General features: G+C 30.4%; 1 protein-coding gene across 2 annotated transcripts; it reads left to right on the top strand.

Moving 5' to 3' along the window:
• Positions 1–563: 563 nt before the first annotated feature.
• LOC146540121 (synaptic vesicle glycoprotein 2C-like) lies at positions 564–17,828 on the top strand. 2 transcript variants are annotated; one of them, XM_085207535.1, is made up of 11 exons: positions 564–739; positions 5,902–5,995; positions 13,434–13,595; positions 13,684–13,846; positions 14,134–14,255; positions 14,659–14,903; positions 15,166–15,329; positions 15,797–15,917; positions 16,276–16,559; positions 16,888–17,015; positions 17,353–17,828. In XM_085207535.1, exons 2-11 carry the CDS (start codon positions 5,914–5,916, stop codon positions 17,448–17,450), a joined length of 1,569 nt encoding a protein of 522 aa, XP_085063661.1. In that variant the 5' UTR covers positions 564–739; positions 5,902–5,913; the 3' UTR covers positions 17,451–17,828. The 2 variants fall into 2 exon arrangements, with proteins under 2 accessions (XP_085063661.1, XP_085063660.1); XM_085207534.1 differs by lacking the exon at positions 564–739 and adding an exon at positions 5,595–5,754.
• Positions 17,829–23,855: the final 6,027 nt, after the last annotated feature.

The raw sequence follows: 23,855 nt of genomic DNA, 5'->3' as shown, positions 1-23,855 counted from the left end.
CAGTAGCTCGTTTGTATATAATTATTGTTAGCATATAAATTTTAATATTGATAAACATAATATATTAATTCATTCTCCCTTGTTACATACTTACAGGTTATTTGCTATACTAAGTTCTTTTAGTTTCAAGATTATTACACATTTTAAATGAAATTATTTAAGCGAATTAATCGCGAATATTAATTATTATACATATTTGAAAACCCGACATTTCGAACACTGCAGTAATCCGTGGTCTTAAATACTATAAATTTATATTTAAATATTCTTAACATTCTTCTCATAGAAATTAGAATGTATGACTAGCGTGTATAAACAACGTTACAGTTATATTATAGCCTGTTATTAGTAATAAAGATGTAAGTTACATCAAAAATAATAATAATAAAAAATCAAAATATTTATAATAATAATTTAGTTTAAATGGAAGATACCGTTCACCATATTATATCATGTTAGCCTATGATCTGTAGAACTCCCGCGGCTCCTTATCGCTAACAAAAGACACTAGATGATTTAATTACACACATATAACATATAATAGGGTTGACCGCCGTCTCCTCACCAGTCGCCGTGAAATTCTGAGCTCGAGCACACAAACTTTGATCAAATATATATATAAAATAAATATTTTATAATTTAATTATTTTAGAAACTATCTTTCGGTGTGACGTTCAAGTTGGTTCCAAAAATAAAAATTTTCAAAGTGCATGTGAAAACGTATGGGGCGTTGGAAAATGTATGTATTGTTTTAAATTTTAATTTTTCACTTATCATCAAACATTGTAATCATAATTAAAAATTTATTGAATAAAAATATTTCATACTTATCACATCAGCGTCTGACCCTGATAGTGACCGATATTTTTCCACTGAAAAATGTCTAACACGCTACCTATTACATCAGATTAATTAATATAAAAATAACATATAAAATAAAAGATAATTGTAAAATATAGAAGAAAAAAAAATTGTACTGATTTGATTCAAAAAACCATTTAACCACGGAATTCATCTCACCAGTTAGTTGAAGTTTTTTCTTTAGGTTCATGCTGTATCCCACACACATCAGGGTAGAAAGGACCTGGAGCCTAGTCATAAGCCACTCCGTTTTTATTAAGATATTCATCTCGGCACTTTAACTCTTTCTTCTTCTTCTTCTCCGTCGTAACACTCTTGTCAGAGCGGTCGTGGTCATTATAAAGTGACATTAGCGGCAGATGTTACACGCCTCACGAGCAACAATATATTAACTCTTTACCAGAGTGGAAATCGAACCCACAACTGTCGTATTTACAGTAACCTCGCCTTTGTTGAACATATAGTTACATTATAAATATTTCCTTCCATTTAAACACATTTAAACTTAGAGTAACCGCCATTCGTTAATATTTCATTAAAAATTGCACGAAAGCGTTTTAGCTTATTTAGGAAATTCAGCTCTTAATAAATATACTTGTAAATATAACTGAAGTATAATTTTAATTGCGTCAGAAAATATAATGGCTTCTTGGACCGTGACAATGTAAAGGTTCAAACACGTAAAAAGTATAAATGAAAGATAATAATAATATATGTTTATCACTAAGAAGTAAATGATGACTGTGTGCATATCTCCATTCTACTTCATTTTTAATTAATTTTGAAGCTTAGAGTTAGGTTAAAGGTTTATTAAACTGGCAAATAGATAAGTGTTTATTTAATACATGCAAATATTTTACTTCTTAGGACTTTAAATATTATGTACATTATGATAAAATTTCAAATTGAACGAATTAGGAATTTAAGATTATAATTAAAATATTTTCTATTACTTCCAAAACATTATAAAATGAATATATAAAAGACTAGTGGACACGAACGCGGCTACGCCCGCTTGAACTATACGAATATTTATTAAATATATTTATGAAATTATTTACAGTTTTCAATAGAGAGATGCGTTAAGCAAGCTTATTTTGGGTGACGTTTTCTAACAATAAACTTTGCAAATGGTTGCTTAGCAACGACGGTTGTTATTAACATGGCGGAATAAATTGTATGTCAAATTAATAAATATTTTAATATATTGGTATATATCGAAAATATTACAAATATGAGAGAAAAAAGTATCCTATGTTCATCCCGGGACCCTCAAGTATCTCTATATGAGTATTTTATCACAATTAAATTAGCGGTTTGGCCCTGATTGCGTAAAAGACAGACAGACAGACAGACAGACAGAGTTACTTTCGAATTTATAATATAGGTATGGATTAAAAAGTAGTTAGATGTTATAAATAAGAGCTTCGAAATTTAAATACCGACAATTTTCCATTATTTTATATTAAAAAAGTTATACTTATCGAAAAATAAAATAAAAAATCTGATTAAAATAAGCAATTAACTTTCTTTAGTAAAAAAATAAATATATTTTAAGGAAAAAAATATAAATTTTTATCACCGTAAAAATGTTTACACAAACGAATGTGACATATTGAACCTGCGATGATGAAAGAACTTCTCATCGTAACGTAGCGACAACATAGCTATCGTAAATCATAATAAAATATTTTTATCTAAATTTCCCTCATAATTTTCAACAAATAAATATTAAGACTGATTCATCAAAATGCTGATCTTTCGATGGACGAAGTAACAGAATTTCCCGGCATATAACACCCGGCATAATTATAGAAAGATATCTTGAGATACATCGTTTTTTACCGTCTGCTTGTATTCGGGACACTGCGCGCCGAGTGCCGTAACTCAACGCCGCGCCTTTGTTTTACTAGAGCGGGGAAATGAAAATAATGAATTGTCCCGCTTGGGGATCGAACAGACCCTGTTCCTAAATTATTTTTCACAGGGTGATTGGACAACGGTTAGGTTTAGTTAAAGGGTAATTTTACATACTTTAGGTGTCACCATTCAATATACATACATGTTGTAGAAACATGTAAAATAAAAAAAGTTTAAGTAAGTCATAACCTCATAAATAATGTGTGTCCACGTCTCACCGAGGCCCACTCAACACGCAAAATCTTGAAAATTGAGTAGTAAATGGGAAATGGAGGCTTTAACGTGAAATAATAATCAGGAATAAAATTTTATTATCGTGGTCTTTCTTGCAAAGATATCAGGTTAATTTTATAAAAAATATTTGTCATGATAGTATGTGCCCGCGTTGGATTATGTATAAATTAATATAAAATTATTACGTAATGTAAAAATGTTCGTCTTTATTCTTGCTAATTATATTTAAGAAAAATCTCAAGTCCAAAACATCATTTAAGATAAGGCGACATGACGACGTAAAATTTGCAAAAAAAATAATTATGATGAAGCATTTTTATGGTGTAATCATTTTTCTTATCTTTTGTTTAATTGTTTATTATATTATATTTTAAAAATACATACTTCACATGTACCGCTCACGGAAGCATTTGGAAAATGCAAATAATTTTATAAATACACACAGAACGTGGCTGAACGAACAATGTTTTTAAAAGTTTCCTACTAGCGGTAATGCTTTATTTAAAAATTACTTCGCTTTTGTAAAAGAAGATGTTACCACTGATTGAGCTATAGATGCCCGTAGCTGATGGTCGAATCTTGAAATTTGAACGGATATTTATTTTCATAATGTGGACACCCACTAAGGGATTTTGAAAAATTTTACCCTGAAGAGGTGTAATAGGGGTTTCAAGTTTGTATGGAAGAATCATTAAATCGGCACTGATTTTTATAAAATTTAAAATTCAAATTCTTAAAAATATTTAATAGAACACGTGTTTTGTGGTTTTTTTAGAATTCATCCCCTGAACTGAAAATAATTACATAGACATATTTAATAAATATTCGTATAGTATTTAATAGAATAATTATATCTGTAAATAAATACACAATTATCATTTTCATTAGACCGTATAAACCACGAAAGGTTTTGTACCCAACACGCCTAACTGTAAGTTCCATATATTGAAAACATGCGGAAGTTACAGAAGTATAGATCTACTATCCCATAATAACCTACTGTCCAACGCGCAAAAAACGTGTGCAAAAATAATTAACGTGTGCAAAAGCAATATTATTTGACATTGAAAATCTTTCACTAAACAAAAGCAAATGGATTACCAGATAAGAAAAATATCGATGACTTACAATGGAAAGTAACTTTTACGTGCTATGTGTATTCCGCCCGACAACAGGCACACTTATACCAAATAATAATGAAATAAAAAAAATATTTACTTTTATCTACCCCCATATAGTGAAATAATCTTCATCTATCATTATTTAAGCTCCTTATATTAGTTTAATACAGGTATATAAAGAAAATGATAATTTTATTTTTATATTTTATGTATACACTAATATGATTTGCAATAAGCGAAAATTATACAATAAATGGAAAATTTATATACTTATAGATATTACAGATAAAATTTATTAGGTATACGTAACGTGACCAACTAGTTTTCCAAAAATAGCATACCGCGTGAAAGGTTTTTGAAAAAACTATTAAATAAAATTTTAAATTATTTATTAATGTGTCAATTATACATTAAAAAAACGAAGGCATCATCAGACATCGAGAAAAATTTAAGTTCTCTTAAAAAAACGAAAACATAAATAAAATTAAAGTCACCCTAAAATGCTTCGTTTTGAGCCGACCGAAAAATGGTAACGTTAGATAGATTTTTTTGCTATTATTTTTCATAGATAGGTATATTAAGTTTACAGCTATATATTATGTACGCCTTATCTGTGACATTAATGTAGGGAAAGTCAAATAAATTGAACAAACTGTATGTAATTTATCTGCATACCAGCGACCCATGCGAGGCTCCGCACGCTTAAATTTCTTGTTATATTATAGTCAAATTATATGAAATGTTTTCAAAAATTGTAGTTTATATGTATCATTCTGATGTATAAGTAGCATTACTGTAAAGTTTAATTTAAATCAGTTCTATAGTTTTTGCGTCAAAACGGAACAAACATACATTCTCATAAATTTTCACATTTATAATATTAGTAGGATGACTGAAAGGGCAAAGCAGTTGTAAGTATATCCTTATGACTGCCGTGCCGCTGCTAAGTATAAAAAATAACAAGTTTGTATAGACAAATAAATACAAAGGAACTAAAAGACAACTCGTTTTCTTGCTGCTCTCCTTACGTGAAGTGTCCACAAGTAATTTCTTTAATTTAATTTAATTGGTGACTACAGATTCATAGTAAAACAAACAAGGTAATGAGATATTGTAGGTACAAGCCTGTTTATTGAAACAAAATTTTCGATCGAGATTATAATAACATTGTAATTATAAAATTTCATATATTTTATTTACTACATTTGTCCAATAAATGTAAATTATTTAAATATATAAGTATATGCCCCTTATTTAATACCCCTTAATTCAGCACAAGAACCACCTTAATACACTGAACTTACTATGTCATTCCTTCATCAATTTCATTACATCCGCGATTTATATCTCCAAATGCATAATTTAACAAAATAAGCAAATAATTAGCGTGCTGTATCTATCTTTTTCTTAATCTAAAGGGCACACTGTGTTGTTTCATCGTTATTATCAATACTGATTCCGATGGTTTGATACTCTAAGTCAATTAATTATAATTTCACTTTAGTTGGCTTGATAACAGCGTTCAGTAAAGGACAGTGATTATTAACGCTTGTCGTTATTTTTTTTTATTCATGTTAAATGTAATTGTGCTAGTAAATAAATCATTCATCCTTTAAAGGTATTTTAATTTTAATATATATTTTTTTAATTCCAAATTATAAAATAATTAAATTTTTAATCGTGACTTGCGTTTAACTTAATTATATTTTTGAATTAATAAATAATTTGAATTATGAAAACATAAAAACTTGACTTTTTTGTTTAGACGTTCGACACAATGGTCGTAAGCGGGAAAATGGAAAAAGGCGCCAAAAAAGATATCTCCATTGCAACGCTCGAAGAAGCTATGGTCGAGACTGGTGAGTTTATTAAAACAATTTAAATTTTAGAGTGCTCATTCTTTGTAAATTTATGTACAATTAAATTTAAAAGGAATGTCTATGTTTCCGAAATTTTGTATTTTCGAAAAGCTAATTATAAAAACTGAGAAAAATGTTTATCTGCCCATAAAATAAATATTGAATATGCTACAAGTTGACATACTAATTTCAAAACTATGAAGAAAAATTTCGCCTATATAACATATATACATTTTGCCTATATAAGACAACGACGTTGTACTATTATAATGTTTTTACAAGTGATAATTACTACCTACTGCGCAATTATGACGTTATTTTTAATGTAAGTAACCTTTTACTGAAACAATTATTTTATTGTCGGGAAAACTTCTTTATTACAAATATTTCTAAGTAACTTTTCTTAATCATTTTCCTTAAACAATCAATGCTTTCTTATCAATTACAATCTGTCTAGAAAAGTGTCATTAACGAAAACAATAAAAGGAAAATATATTATACTATTTACTATAAATGAATCAGGTAGATCTATCAATTAATTGGATCTGTGGAAAAAAGATGTACAAGCTTTGGATATTGACCAAAAATTTTCCAATAATGATAGTAATTATTTTTCATTGATTTCTTTTAAGAGAGTGTATCTCTTAAAAGAAATCAATGAAAAATAAATCTACATTAAAAAAATACTTTTTATTTATAATAAACCGGCGTAGTTTAAGTATATCAATGGAACTAGGCTAACCTTGGCCGTAATCCGCTTTGACAGATTAAATATATAAATTTCACAATAATAGCGTGAATATATCGAATTAATACAATCAAAACACCATCAGAGGCAATTGTAACTAGCACCTTACTTTAATTTTATCTATTGGTTAGAACTTTCTATTGCAAATTTAACTTTAATCAGACAGCTTAATGAAATAATATGTTAATTTCTTCATATAAAAATTTGCTACGTTTATTATATTTTCGATCTTTTCATACGATAAAGACCATTTTGCACAAACAAAAATGAATTACTGTTTTTTCTTTGGATGTCGTGTTAATGAACTGCACACTCGTCGTCATACGTTTATTTATCTTATTGTTATTTTTCTAGACAATATGAAATAAAATGAATTTTAAATATTTTTTCTGTATGATTAATAAGTTCAAAACAGGTTTAAGACAGTGAAGTAGTGATTTAATAATAAATTTTAAATATATAAAGATAGTTTACTACAAAAACACCGCTTAATTGTAGGCTTCCGTTAATAAAAAAACAATTAAACTACTTATTTAATTAGTCGGGAAAAGGATTGTTGACAATTTCTATATCATTATAGGAAAGGAAATAAAAATACTGAAAGCTCTAAGTCTATTAATATAATAAGCCTTCGTAATTCTTATGAATAATTGTTATATTGTTATCAGTTATAGCACGTTTAAATAATGAAAGTAAAAGTTATATTATTATTAAATTATAATATAATAATTTTTACTTTGTAATTATTTATTGGTACTGTCATTTACCGAGAGAACCTAAGTTAATCTCACAAATATTTTTTGTGTCAGAAATCACTTTAAAATGATTCTATTGAATAATTTATTATTAATTATCAATGACACAGCGAATTTTTGACAATTTTTTTATCATTTCCTTTTCAGCGCACAGCACTGTCGCCATACTTAATTATAGAACAAATCGCCTCATATAATTTAAGAATTTTATCTGATAACATAACAGTTGATGTATTAATTTATTAATAGTGTTATAATATCGTAGAATTAAATTTATTTTTGACAGACATCATTGTCAATCTGTGGGAAAGATTAGAAGGACAAGTTTGTATTTATAGCTGTTATAAAAATGATTTTATTATGCGTTTTTCTTTCATAGATCCAAACGTCTACAACTAACGCTATAAAAGGTAAACTATGGTTAATAAATGCTAGTAGTTTATGACTTAATAAGATTTCAGGCAGAGATATCAACGAGTTACTGTAAGCGGTACATGCTGTGGGTTAGATTAGAAAAGTCTCTAGAAAATAAAATATTTATATAATATTTTCATTTCTCCGCTCTGTCCCCTTTCAATGCGAATTGCCTCCAAAACTCGGCGGGAAATGAATAACTGTCTTAGCACGTGGTTCCCTCTGCTATATGCGTAAAGCTAAAAAATAAAAAAACATTAATGCCTCGTTATAGTTTCGTTTATCGATCTCATTTGAATCATATAAGAGCAAATAAAGCGACATCCTTTCAGATTGAAATATGAAAAATTCAATAATCCTTAGTAATTTCTGTAACTTTAAAAACGTATTTATGTCAATGAACAATAATTACTTAACATTGTTTGCTTTAAAAAAATCAAAAAATACAAGTATACGTACACTTCTCCACTTAGCTATGACAGATATCTTGTTTCTTATTAGATAAGGTGTGGCGCTAATATACGTCACGCCAACACGTGTCTCTGTGGGTGGTAATTAAAAATAAAATTAAATGTCACTGATATAACTTTTATAAAATATATCTACTTTTAATTTATATAATTTTATGGAATTTAAAATCATTAAATCATATCAATTTTGTTAATTTTCACATAGCAGTTTAGTAGTTAGCACGCACTTTATCTCTAGATAGACATGTAACCTCACGCTACATCCCTTATATAGCAGGGTAGGCAGAGGGAACATAGTAAAAAGACACTCCGTTCCTCCTCCTTTCCGCCCAGTATTTCATTTGATAATGATTACGTGTTACACACACAGAACAAATGAAAATAATTAATTTCCCCAATTAAGAATCGAACCCACAATGGTCGCGTATGGTTACAGTCAGACTTTAGCTTGTCGCTACACCATGACATCCTCACGAACAATTTTCCTTTACGTACTCTACAAAATATTAAAAACATATAATTTTCACTTATGCAAATTACAAAATAAAATTATTAATTTTACACAAATTATAAAATAAAATTATTTACAACTATTAAACACTTGAAATATAATTTATCGTGCTATCTTCGTAATGGATCCTAATGGGAGCAGTGAAGCATCCGACTTGACAACGTCAATAGTCAACACCTCACGTAATAACATAAGTACTACGAGCTAATATAACTCTGCTTTGCTACTTACTGTATAGGTACGTAAAACATATTTTTTTTATAGTAAACATAATTTTGAACCCTTTTTTAAGCTTCCCGCTGTATCGAGTGGGAATTGAACCCACAATCTGCCGCATTTACTGTCATATTTTGTGCCCCTGTGCCACGACTGGCGAAAAAAATAATATATATATTTTTATTTCAATTTAATTTATATAATTTCCACATATGGTGATTGCAATACACAATTCCACCATAAATCGGCGGAAAATGAGGATCGTAAGGATCCTAATGGGAACGGATCGTTGTAACACTAAGTTGATAGGTTCCCTCTGCCTATCCTGCTATGTGCAGCAGTAAAACTCCAAAAATGACAATTAATAATTTTATTTTTTATATACCTATTATGATTTTTTTACATTATTATTATATGAAAATATATATATATTAGAATAGAATAGAATAAAATGAATAAAAATATAGAATATATTAAAATATTTCCTCAATATAAATGACTACTCAACACATTATCTAATTCCAAATACTCGAAATAAACTAGATTTATTTATTTTGCTTCCAGTAAAGTGCTAAATACACATCTATTAACCCGACGTTTAATAATATTTACTATTTATAGTCACAACAAGTGGTACTGTTTACATTTAAAACGACTCACTACTTAATACATCTGGCGCTATAGGAAAAAAGCTATTATAAAAAATAATTGCTATATTTTTTATAAATTGCTTACTCTATGTATTGCCTATTTTAAATCCAGTATTGAAGGTATTGAGTGTTGAGCGGCGGAACTGAACACCGCGCTTTACCTCAACAGTCGCAGGCTTATGCCCCCTACACTACGAATGGCCTCAGACTATAAAGCTTTTTTAACTCTATACCTATTTTTTATTTTAAATAGGTAAAGAGAAAGAATTAAATAATAAAATATATAAAAGCGTTCTCAAAGTTTCTCAAAGAAGACGAATTATAATCGTTTATTAGTTCGCAGTTGGCTCTCAGCATGAACTAATTAGTTATATTAATTTCATGATGTAACATTTGTATCTAATTTCACCAAATAGTTGATAATTTATAGGTTATTTATCTAGATTTGATATTTATTCGAAATGTGTAACATTATGCTGCTATATATTTATGTTACAAGTTACAATTTTTAAAATAGCCTGAAAAAATCTAGAAAAGTCTAATAAAAAAAATGTAAGGTTACAAGTAAATAAAAATTGTCATTTCTATGCGATTAATTACCATTATTTACAGTAAAATGTAATTATATTATTGTTGGTATATCAATAATAATAATTTTGATATATTAGTTTAATATATAATTTTTAATATTTTTAAATTTTAAATAATAAAATAATATATAGAGAGCAATAGAGAAATACGTTCGAAAATGCATTTGTATTTCAAAAGTGAATGTCATGATAGTACTTTCCGGTACAAATACCAATAATACCAAAATCACCAATTATACCAAACCCACTATAAATATGATAAGATATACAACATGAGACAGTGATATAATTTTTTTTCGCTTATCTGAGCTGTTGTTTATTTTTTTCGCTGTATTATAAAATTTTCCTCTGCCATAAAAATTAATCCTTAATAGTTTAATAAAAGCTGATTAATAAATTATGTTGTTAAACCTGATAAGATTTTACTGACACAGCAACAAGGAATTTGTGCATGACTTCTTTTTAGGTGTAAACAGTATTCGTGGATTCGATACTGGTTGAGTGGAAGTGTAAAACGTGATATGATAATGATATCTTCATCATCACCATCGAAAACCATCTATTGTCCACTGTTGGACGAAGGCCTTTCCCAATTCTCGCCACCACACTCGATTTTCCATTCTTGGGACCCATCCGCCTAATTTGATGTATATAGTATTATCAAATTATGTAATAGGTAATGAACACTAAGGGATCTTTTATGATGTAATATTCTTATGCAAAGACGTGTTAATAACAACAACAACAACAACAACACAACACAGCTACACGCTTTATTCCTAGCGGGGTAGTCAGAGAGAACGGAGCGCCAAATACACCGTCTCTACATACCTGTTTCGCCTCGTCCACTTTCATCAACCTCTTCATACATGCCCTCCGGGTACGTGGGTACGTGTTTAAAAAATATCTTCTTTTTTAAATTCAACTGAAAAATTTTAAATTCAAAAAATATTTGCTGCTATAATTTAATTCCGTTCAACATTTGCTTATCTATCTATATATATAAAATCGAAAGGTCACTCACTCATCACGAAATCTCAGAAACTACATGTGCTAGGAATCTGAAATTTTGCATAGGAGTTACTTATAGGACGTGGGTGCTCGGTAAGACGGGAATTTGCAATATTCGACTTCTAAGGGATTGTTTTTGGGGTTGAAAGTTTGTATGAAACTTCGTTACTACAAATTATAAGATTATCAAATTTTGCATAGACGTCACTAGGACGTAGTCATGGAGACAGAAATTAATAATAACATAGTTCACGCGGGTGAAACCGCGAGCGGGCCGCTAGTTTAGAATAAAACACAAATGATAGACACAATGTATCTTAGTTAGGTTACGTCGAGTACGTTTCAAAGCCATCACCAATCATTTCGTTGTATCATATATCTTAAGAACGGAGTGTCTTCATAGGTTAATACTAATTTCTTTCTTACAAATAAAGAAAAGTGAAGCTGAAAAACAATAAACGCCCCAATCATGATTATAATGGCGTAATTAGTTTACTTTTTTTTATTTTATTATGTAAAAAAATTAATACCAAAGTAAACTTTGGCAGTAGTTCTTTCGTTGTGTTTTCCAAATTGTTAGTAATATGGGGTTTCCCAAGTATTAACACATACGCTATCGTACTATTTTTAATACCACCACAAACAATACAAAGCCTCTTCATGCAATGCAAATAGTAAAATCAACGAGACTTAAGACGTGAAAACAGTTTATTTAAATAGGAATTAGTAATATATTTACATGCTTACAAATTGCCCCCATTCGTGTTGTATAAACTATAAACTATCGTTATCAGTGAATATTATAATATGTTTAACTATAAAAAGATGTAGCACTGATAATAAAAAGGATTGGTCAAGTGCGAGTCGACACGCTCACTGAGGGTTCCATATCAATTTCAGGATTTCTGGAAGTGTAAATTATTAAAGTTGACAAACTTAAGTTTGCTATATAAGCTCACCCAGCTTTTTCATTCATTGTATGTGAAATTAACTTTACCTATTATATGAAATGATTTCAAATTGCTTGCCATTTAAATGGAGTATATTTAAACGCTTAAAAGTGCTATTTTCGTAGTTTTAAAAAAACGAAAATACGTGACTCGCAGGAAATTAAAGACAAACGCGTGCTTATAACATTTTTACGTGTAGGCTTTTGAATTGACAATAATCACGTCCACACGATGCTGTTATAATATTCTTCTAATGAGACTGCAAATGAAGCTCGCTAAGAAAAAATCTTTGCACTAAATATTACATTAAAAAAAAACATGTTACGTGTAATATAAACATGTTTTATAACAAAATAAGTAATTAATATAAAACGACGTTTATTTACACTAACTAACTAACTATACTTTTATTATCTTCATTTTAAAAAAGTTTATAAGCAATTAAATTGCTCCTTAATATATCAACTACAATGCCCTTTAAATTGAATTCATAATGAATTCGACCTTGAATGAGTGACATCAATTCTGTCTGTACCTATTACCAAAAAAATAAATACCATCTAGCTAATTAATCGCAATTATTTTATCTTCACGCATTTTTTATAATTGATAAAACCCATTGTACTATATTGTACAAGCTTTGAAAATTCCGAAGCAGGTTTCTTTAAATTAATAATTTCATATTTTTTTAAATTAATTTTAATATTCTTAAATTGTGCCGCGCTCTTACCTGTTGCTTGTCACACCGGACGAGTGACTTCCACAGGTTTTCTAGACAAGATCTCTTGTAGAGATAAATAAAGCTACCTTTATTAATTAAATATTTATGTTTTTTTTTTTATATTTTGCTATACTTAATATTCAATGTGTTAATAACATTTAAGAGTGTATAAAATAAGTAAGGCTGTGTCTGATAAAGATAAATCTATCTTTATGAAATAAATGTTTGTAATATTGTTTTCTCATGTATTTTATAAATGATTTTATTTTCTTCTGTATCGTAGTACAAATAAAGAATATAATATGGTAATGGTGTCATGAATCGAAGATATCTACTTGAACTCTTAGTAATGTCATCAGGTACTTATTACAATAATTGATCCTAAAAATCTTAAATTTGTAGGTTTCGGCTTATACAACATCGTGCATATGCTGCTAAGTGGTTTTATACTTATGGGAGTGATTATGCAGAGCCTGGTCATGGGGTACGTCCTGCCAGCTGCACAATGTGACCTAGACCTTACGATGCAGCAGAGAGGATGGCTTGCTGCAATACCTTTTCTAGGTAAATTATTTTTATATTTTTAAAACGTACGTATACTATTGTATTATACGAAATAAATGTTTACATAGAAACATTTATATCTTTGCAGCTATAATCCTAACCTCCTACTTCTGGGGCTGGTTGGCGGACACGAAGGGACGACGCTTCATCATGATATTCGCAATGATAATCTCAGCCACTTTCGCCGCCCTGTCTAGCTTTGCACCTGATATGATCTCTTTTGGTCTGTTCTCGTTTATTTCTGCTATGTTGTAAGTATTTTTTTATTTTACTTAGTAATTTTATACCCTCCCGTAATTTATTTGGAGAACCGAGAATAGATGGTAATTCATTAAGTTCTTTCTCCTTGTATTTCTCTATAATAGGATATATGAAAAATCCTGTAGGCCGTCGTGCAAATGCGACGGCTGTGGATTCGATTCCCACTCGAAGGAATGAAATATTCAATATTTCCATTTCCTCATTCTGGCAGCGAGGTTGCGCGCGGAGTTGAGTTCCACCGGTTCCACCTGTGAAGAATAAAAAATGTTATTTTCAGCATGGCGGGGCCATCGTCAATAGTGTACACATATCTGGGTGAATTCACAAACATGCAACATCGTGACAAGATGGTCGCCTTCGGATCTTCCTTCGTCGGTATTGGGACTGTAGTATTGCCTGGTAAGAATATTATTTTCTGTAATTTTACAAATAATATTTATTACAAAGGAAATATGTTCTTTAAATCTATTATTATGTACATATCCTATATATTTTACAATAATTTGTTTTGCATTATTAATAAAATTTTAATTCATACTTATCACAACATCGCGCACCATTTTAATAATAATAATTAAATAGCTATATACTTATTATACAAGAGAATAAATTTTATTTTACATTTTTAAATATAAATTGTTAAAAAAAATAGAGGTTAAAAAAATAAAAAGGTTATTTAATTTTTCGTTGCTGTATTTAAAATGTGTTATTTTTGTGTCGGTGAAAAATTTGGTATTTTTTAAAATTACTTTTATAACTTACGTTCAGTGTATATTAATGTTATTTTTATCTTATTTTTCAGCCGTATCCTGGTTAATCCTACCCTTAGAGTTTTCCCTACCAATTGAATTTCTAAGCATTGCCTACCGTCCGTGGCGTTTGTTAGTTTTTGCGAGCTCTTTTCCTTTCATAATTAGTACAATATTTTTACTCTTCGCACCCGAGAGTCCTAAATTTTTGAGCGCTTCAGGAAAATCAGAAGAATGCTTGAAGATTTTGAAACAAATTTATGCTGTGAACAACTGGAAACCGCAAGATACTTTTGAAGTGAGTTAATATAAGTAAATAAAAAATAGGCTATATCTTTCTCCAGTTTCACTCTATATTCCGCATATAGCAGGATAGGCAGGGGGACAAGAAAAGAAATGAAAATAATAATATACTGATGTCCCCGAACGGAAATCGAAGACATAGCCGTTGCGTTTACAGTCACACTCTTGTGCCACTGAGCCATGACGGCTTCTTTAATAATTTTATATTAAGATGATAGTACAACATTTAGAACACAGCTTGATTTTGTTAATTTCAGGTAAAAACCCTTATATCTGAAGTACAAGACGGCAAAAAGGAAGATAGTAAAGGAATAGTCGCGGTGCTAAAATCCATGCGCGATCAAACAGCACCTTTGTTTAAGGCTCCCCTACTGCCGTGGACTTGTCTCACATGCTTTGTTCAATTTGGAATATTTGCTACGTAAGTTTATGAAAAATGATTAGATCATGTAAATATACGGAGTAATTGCCGTCATAGAGTTAGGCCTTCGCGTCGTGGCCCAGGGGCAGGGGTGTACCTGTAACGTGATGGTTGTGGGTTAGATCCCCACTCGAGGAAGTTAAATATTGATTTATGTTTATATTTCCATTTCCTTCGCTCTGGTGTCGAGGCAAAGCGCGGCGTTGAGTTCCGCCACTCAACAAGGAATGCCTCCAAAATTCGGGGAACGAAGTGTCTTAAAACTAGGTTACCTCTGCCTACCTTGACTACTGTCTAACTGTACTCTACTACATCTTTGAATAGTCAAATAAACATAATATGGCGACATATCATCAAATTAATTTATCATTATGGACTTAGCACTAAGTTTCTCTTTTTCATTGCAACAGAATTTCTATTATGCAAAAATTATATTATAATTAATCTATATTTTTAACATACTTCAGAACAAACGGCTTCTACATTTGGTTCCCTTCAATATTAAATTCCCTCGTCAACCACGACGGAGCTGAGAGTCGTATTTGCGACGTGTTGGAAGCTGAACAGAAAATGTCTAATGGCACTGAGGTTATTATTTTGTCATTAGTTTAATGTTTAATTTTTGTAGTCATGAATTTTAAGAGAGCTTCGAAAATCTTTACAATTTTTTACAATATTGCCTTATTCTGTGCTTTTGGAAAATCAAATTATGTTGTGAATTAAACTAGTTTGGCCAAATCCAATTCAAATATTACAAAAATTACATTTATACAATGAGATTTTGATTTTATTATGCATTATATATATTAATAATAAAGTTTTTTTGCTTTCTCACACACCGCACAATTCTCGAGATATTTCATTCATTCCTACCATTGTCCAACTTAGCAACAACTTTCTCTAATTAATTTTCAAAATACAATAAAACAATAATTACAATTTCCAGATAACCTGTGACGACACTATGAACACCGCCATCTTTGAAATGTCAATATACATAGGACTAGTATTCTGTTCGATGTACATCATAGTGGGATTCCTGGTAGATTATATAGGGAAGAAAACCATTTTGGTGGTGCTTCTGTTCATAACGGGCACTTGTGGGATCGTCGCCCACCACGTCTACAACCAGACGGTGGCGGTAGCCCTGTTCGCGATATTCCAGATGTGTGGGGCGTGCATTGGTCTCATGAATGCTGTTACCGTTGAACTGTTTCCCACTAAATATAGGTGAGGTTTTGTTATATTTTTTGTCGATTTAAAAAAGAAAGAGGTTATCAATTCGACTTAGTATGGTTTTTTAGTAGGCTTTTTTTAAACAGTAAATATTGAGATATCATCATAATTTGAAATAAAAATTGTAGAGACTACTTAATTATATTTGCTTTAATCACATTCATTTACATATATTCTCATAACGTAATTCGCATTCTAAAACAATAATATTTTTTCAATTCATGAACCATTAGTTCTTGAGATTAGTGCGTCTAACCAAACAAACTCTTCAACTTTATAATATTAGTATAGATTTAACCGAATGTCCAATTTCTATGTCCAGAGCAATGGCGGTGTGCCTCGCTATGATGATGGGTCGTGTGGGTTCTATGTCCGCCTCCAACCTCATCGGCGTATTTTTGGAAACAAACTGTGGGGTCAGCTTTTATCTTTTCGGCGGTATTGTTATATGTAAGTTTTTTGTTTCAATTATAGTTGTTTTCTATATTACTTTTAAATATTTTTAATAGTGATAATGAATAAGGTACTCAAATCATTTTATAAGCACGGCACGATATAATGAGTGACGAAAGAATTTTAAAAATCTTTTATAAGCTTTTAAAACATATATATCATGAAGCTCAAACAATGATGACATTGCGTATTGAGTGATGAAACTCACCGCTACCCTTTGTCTTGTTACTTGTATGAGGCAATGAAAATAGTAAATAAATCATTCCCTCGAGTGGAGGGAATTATCATTAAAATTATTATATATCTAATTATCATTAAAATTATATAATTTCAGTATGTTCACTCCTCTGCTTCACTCTACCTGCCAAAAACCACGGACCTATTATACCTACTAAAGAAGAAACCACAAACGAAACTCACGAACCCGCCTGAATATTGTGGGTACGACATTTAGAATCATTTTATTTAGAAATACCCTATTTCTTAAATATGCTGGGTAATAGTCAAATTTTGTATATAATATTTTATATGCTTATTATATTTTATGTTATAAATAAATGTACGAAATATTTTAGTTATTGTAATTAATTTAGTACAATTTTATAAGATTTTTTTAATGTTGAGTAGTATATGTTTATAATTTTAAATGTAAAAGAATAGGGTAATTTTGAATAACAGTGGGTTAACGCTGATCTCTCTTTTTTTGTTTTAGGTTATAATTTTAGATCTTGTCACTTATTATTCTCTAGTAAGAAAAGTAGAAAACAATAAGTAAATAATATATAATTTAAGCTATTGCTGTTTATCGAAATTACCAAAGTCAAAGTCAAGTCAAAATATCTTTATTCCATAAAAATGCTTAACATTCACTTGGACATGTCATAAAAGATAAAAAAAAAAATGGAAAACAAAATAACCAAAAAAAATGTGCAATTTTGACTTGAAAAAAGCCCGTTCAAATGGTTGAGCTCATGAGAAGATACAGGCAAAGAAACTCATGGCCACTCTTTTTAAATGCCAACATTTGTTATAAATCACAATTAACAATTTTAACTTAGAAATAGAGCAACTCATTTCCAAACATCTTTATCGCGAACATAATCTTTAACAGAGTAATAAGCTTTTTGGCAGAGCCTGTGCTTTACCACTTTTTTAAATTTGTTCAGTGATAAATTAACCATGTCGTTTGGAAGTTTGTTATAAAAGTGTATACTTTGACCTACGAATGAGTGAGACACTTTATGGAGCCTAGAGAAGGGCACAGCAAGCTTATTTTTATTTCTTAAATTATATTGATGGAGGTCACTGTTTTTATTAAATTTATTAATATTCTTATGCACATATACTAAGTTGTCGTAAATATATTGGGAGTGTAGTGTGAGGATGTTAAAGTCTTTAAATTTATTCCTTAGTGACTCCCGTGGACCCATTTTATAGACTGCTCGGACAGCCCGTTTTTGGAGCACAAAAATGGTATCTATGTCAGCGGCACTACCCCAAAGTAATAGACCGTAAGACATAATGCTATGAAAATAGCTGAAGTATACTAAACGCGCGGTGTCAACATCGGTCAGTTGACGAATCTTGCGGACAGCATACGCTGCCGAACTAAGTCTACCAGATAAAGTTTCTATATGCGGACCCCATTGTAACTTAGCATCTAATGTTATACCTAAGAAAACAGTTTCATTAACTACTTTAAGTTCCTTATTGTTCATCAAAACCCTGGTTTCTACTTGTTGAACATTCTTAGTAAAGAACCTGATACATTTAGTTTTACTACTATTTAAAAGCAAGTTATTGGCACTAAACCAGTGTAATATCCTAGAAAGAGCATTGTTTACATCGTCAATTTCCAATTGCTGTCTATTAACCTTAAAAACTAAAGATGTATCATCTGCAAACAACACCATTTCACAGATATCTCTCATAAGGTGAGGTAAGTCATTAATGTACAAAAGGAACAAAAACGGACCCAGAATAGAGCCTTGTGGCACCCCCAATGCTACAGGTGACCCGTGTGATAGTTTCCCGTTGACATTTACCTTTTGAATCCTATCACTTAAATAAGAAGTGAGAAGATCCAAAGCAATGCCTCTTATACCATAGTGGTGTAGCTTCCTGATAAGAGTTTTATGCTGCACACAATCAAATGCTTTGGATAAGTCACAAAACACCCCAAAGGCATCACGTGACTCCTCCCAAGCCGCGAATACACTCTCTAATAATTTGACCCCAGCATCAGATGTTGACCTTCCACGAGTGAAACCAAATTGACCTGTGTGCAGTAATTTATTTTTATTAAAATAAGTAAGAAGCTGACTGAGTATCAGCTTTTCAAAAATTTTACTAAACGTAGGTAGTACTGAAATCGGTCTGAAATTTGTGGGGTCTTGCGTACTACCTGATTTAAACAATGGAGTTATTTTACTATATTTCATCAAATCAGGAAACACTCCACAATCAATACATCTATTAAAAATTGTAACTAAATCAGGAATCAAAATATCAATTAAAGAATTTATGATATTAACTGAGACACCCCACAAGTCGGCTGTCTTTTTCATACTAATTGATTTGAAAGCTACACTAATGTCTGAATAATTTACATGACGGAAAACGAAACCATTATAAAATTCGGGAACATTGTCTTTAATTAACGATTCTGCAATAGTGGTGGAAGAACCTAAATCGTTTGTTAGACTGACTGGGAAAGTAGAGAAAAACTTTTCAAATGCAATGGCCACTTCCAAATCGGAATCAACAATGTGACCGTCAATACTAAGTTTAAAATTAGAATCTTTCACCCTAGTTCTCCCAGTCTCGGCATTAACAACCTTCCAAGTGGCTTCAATTTTATTATTACTATTTCTGATTTTTGTTTTAATAAATAAAGATTTAGCAATTTTGCAAACTCTTTTGAAAATTTTAGAGTAAGATTTTAAGTACTCTTTAAACTCTTCACCACTATTAAACTGTTTTTCATAATATAACATATACAGTGTCTCCCTACTCTTATAAATATCTGCTGTGGCCCAGTCTCCAAAGATAGGACTATCAGTAATTGTAATCTCTTTGGGAGTAAATATTGAATGAAATTTATTAATAAAAGAGTAAAAAAAAGAATTGTACAAAGAATTGGGAGGTAAAGTTATATCTAAAACTAGTAAATTAGTTAGTAAACTAACTCTCATACGTTCCAAACGACTAGCTGTGACAGGTACAACAGCAATTCTTTTCTTAGCCACCTGTTTTTTCTTACTATAGAATTCTACTAGCTGACCAGAGTGGTCAGAATCCAATTTATTAATAATGCTTTTGTAGCATGGAATAATGTCAGTAAATATGTTATCTATACAAGTACTAGTCGTAGGAGTTATTCTGGTTGGCTCCATAAATAAATTAAGTAAATTGTGTGACTTAAAAAGACTTAATAAATTAATGGTGGGACTAAAACTTTCCAAAATATTAACATTAAAGTCCCCACACACTAACAAAGGCTTACCCGACTTGGTAAGTTTGCTTAAGGCCTCATCCATTACTTCTAAAAATAATTTTAAATTGGCGGAGGGAGGTCTGTATACACATATAACAATGAATTGCTCTAATTGAACACACGCTAATTCGATAGAACATTCTACAGAAAGGGACACAATATCTTTCCGTTCCTTGAACTTAAGGTTCTTGTTTAATATTATAAGGGACCCCCCGTGTATTGTGTTGATTCTGCAGAATGAGCTTCCTACCCGGTGGTTTCTGAAATTAAACATGAGCTGGTTCACCTTTAACCAATGTTCAGTAATACACAAAATACTAATTTCCTCCGAGTTCATGAATAATTCCAGCTCTAGCTGCTTGCCCCCCGTCAAGCAACAGATGTTCTGATGAACTAATCTAATAGAATTAACATTTCTATTATTATTTTTGCACGGATATTGTGATGATGTGCAATGTGCGTGATTATTGTAATTTAATTGTAAAGCTGGCTGGATCAAATGGATATTTAATAATAAATTAGAGCTAGAGGTTGCTACCTCTGTTGTCTGAGAAATTAATTTAAATGTTGAGAAATGTCAACAGAGTGTAAATTATTAGACATAATGTCAGAATAAATTGGAATGTCAGTCTGCTCAATAGAAGCAGTGAACCCTTACAGCTATTATTGAATTTGTAGTAAGACCAAAGATAAATACGATTCTATATGGATTCCTTAACTCATAAACTAGCAAACTTCATCTGTGTGAACTTTTATGAGAGACGCCGAAAGTGTGATGACGTTAGTATAAAACTGACTGGATTCCAGTGGTGGCACAGAGGCAGAAAGTGTAACTGTAAACCGACTGGTTGTGGGTTCGATCCCACTGGAAAAAATGAAATATTTATTTCAAATTTATATTTCCATTTATAGGATAGGTATAGATTTCGAAAGTTATAAATTGGGAAATAAGGAACTGAAATAATATATCAAGGTTCTTTCTCTCTTCTTTCTTTTTTTCTTCGGAATGAAGAAACACTACTTATATAAAATGTTACTTAATGGTCTTTGAGAATGTTATAAATATAATATCTACCCATAGATACATATTATATTCGTAGAGGCTATATTTTAAGAAAAATATTTAACAAGTGGTAGTTAGTAGTGCAAGTAAAATTAAATAGTTTTTAATTAAATATTTTTTTAATATATTTATTATAGTAATATGTTTTATATTAACAGTTTTTTTATATATATGAACACTGTGATATATGTAATATTTTTTATTATGTTCAAAGAAATCACAACAAATAAATGTATAGATAATAATAGCAAATAATATTGTATAATTACTTTTATTGTATTTTATTTATATAAAAGACTGACATCAATATTAAACAGATAAATATGTGTTCAACAAATAAATGCTTAAAATATTTATTATTCTTTTTATTTCCCTAATAAAAAAGTATAAAAAAATTTTTAAGTTAAACGGTTTTATATTGCAGATAAATGTACTAAAAGCTAAAAAATAATTTCATAGAAATTATGATTACTAAAATAAAATCGTGGGGCACGTCCAATATCTACAATTGAAAGACATAGCGTGAGACTTCACCCACCTAGTGGTAAGTAGCAAGTGTCCCCACGATTTTATTTTAGTAATCATAATTTCTATGAAATTATTTTTTAGCTTTTAGTACATTTATCTGCAATATAAAACCGTTTAACTTAAAAATTTTTTTATACTTTTTTATTTTTAAGTTTTTAGTTTTTATTTCTCATGCTATTCAATTCGTTGAAATGAGGCTCGATGTCTCATTATTGCAAGGTTAATGGAGAATGTTACGAACGACCCCCCTAGAGGTCCAATAGAGGGACAAGGCTATGTACAACAAGATGTGCCTGAATCTTGAGGGGAAAACGCTAACGACATATCATTTTTATCCACCTAGTGCCATACAGTTCTCGGCGCGCTTTTACCTTTTACCTTGGGTGGTACCCCTAGCGACGTATCATTTTTAGGCACCCTATAGCCACACAGTCCTCGACAGGATACCAGATCTTGACTTAGGTGGGAGATTCATATTGTAATTGTGTATAGTATACTGTATTATACTTACCAAGCCCTTTATTTTGATACCCATATTGATGGGATTGAAAACTACATTATCCGCCATTTTGTAGCAGTGGCCATCTTTGATTTTGATTTTGTATAGTGCACTGAATTCTACTTGACAAGCCCTTTCATTTGATACCCATATTGATGGGATCGAAAAAACTAACTTGTCCGCCATCTTGTAGCGGCGGCCATCTTGGATTTTGATTTTGTATAGTCCACTGAATTCTGCTTGACAAGCCCTTTCATTTGATACCCGTATTGATAGGATTGAAAAAAACTAACTTGTCCGCCATCTTGTAGTGGCGGCCATCTTGGATTTTGATTTTGTATAGTCCACTGAATTCTACTTGACAAGCCCTTTCATTTGATATCCATATTGATGGGATTGAAAAAAACTAAGTTGTCCGCCATCTTGTAGCGGCGGCCATCTTGGATTCACAATAATATTGAATATGGATAATTGTATTGTCACCAGAATCAAAGGCGTATACCAAATTTCAGATCAATCGGTTAACGGGAAGAGGGTTAAATTTCAATTACTAAATTTGACCCAAACAAACAAATAAACAAACGGGGTGAGCTAAATAAAACCGTTTAAAAAGATAATAATTATGATAATTATGGTTTTATAAGCGTGTTGTCTATAAAAAAACAAAATTGACGTAATATTTTGCGTTATATGGTTATTTTATCTATTATCTATATATATAAAATCGAAAGGTCACTTACTCATCACGAAATCTCAGAAACTACATGCGCTAGGTATCTCAAATTTTGCATAGGAATTACTTATAGGACGTAGGTGCTCGCTAAGACGGGAATTTGCAATATTCGACTTCTAAGAGGTTGTTTTTAGGGTCGAAAATTTATATGAAACTTTTTTTTTTTTTTTTTTTCATTTATTTATGTACCACACAAGAAAGAAAGTACAGAAAACTTATAACAATAGAAAAAATGTGTACAAAGGATAACTTATCTCTAATAGAGATCTCTACCAGAAACCCTTGATTGTAGGAGATGTCAAAAGAAATGATTCGGGTGCGGTATTTTAATATTACGTTAATAATAATAATAATAAACCTACATACAAATATTAATACACTATATTATAATATATAAATATATATAATACATAATATTAATAAATATTACTATACCTATATAAATAAACATACTTATACAAACATACACACATACAACATATAAATATATACAATGACACAAAAGAGATGAAACAGGA

Source organism: Heliconius melpomene, chromosome 3 (genome assembly GCF_056956725.1).
Source record: "Heliconius melpomene rosina isolate 202511_hmr_F chromosome 3, ASM5695672v1, whole genome shotgun sequence".
NCBI classification, from domain to species: domain Eukaryota; kingdom Metazoa; phylum Arthropoda; class Insecta; order Lepidoptera; family Nymphalidae; genus Heliconius; species Heliconius melpomene.
Note: the sequence above shows the minus strand (reverse complement) of the source record. Positions and strands in the feature narration are given on the sequence as shown.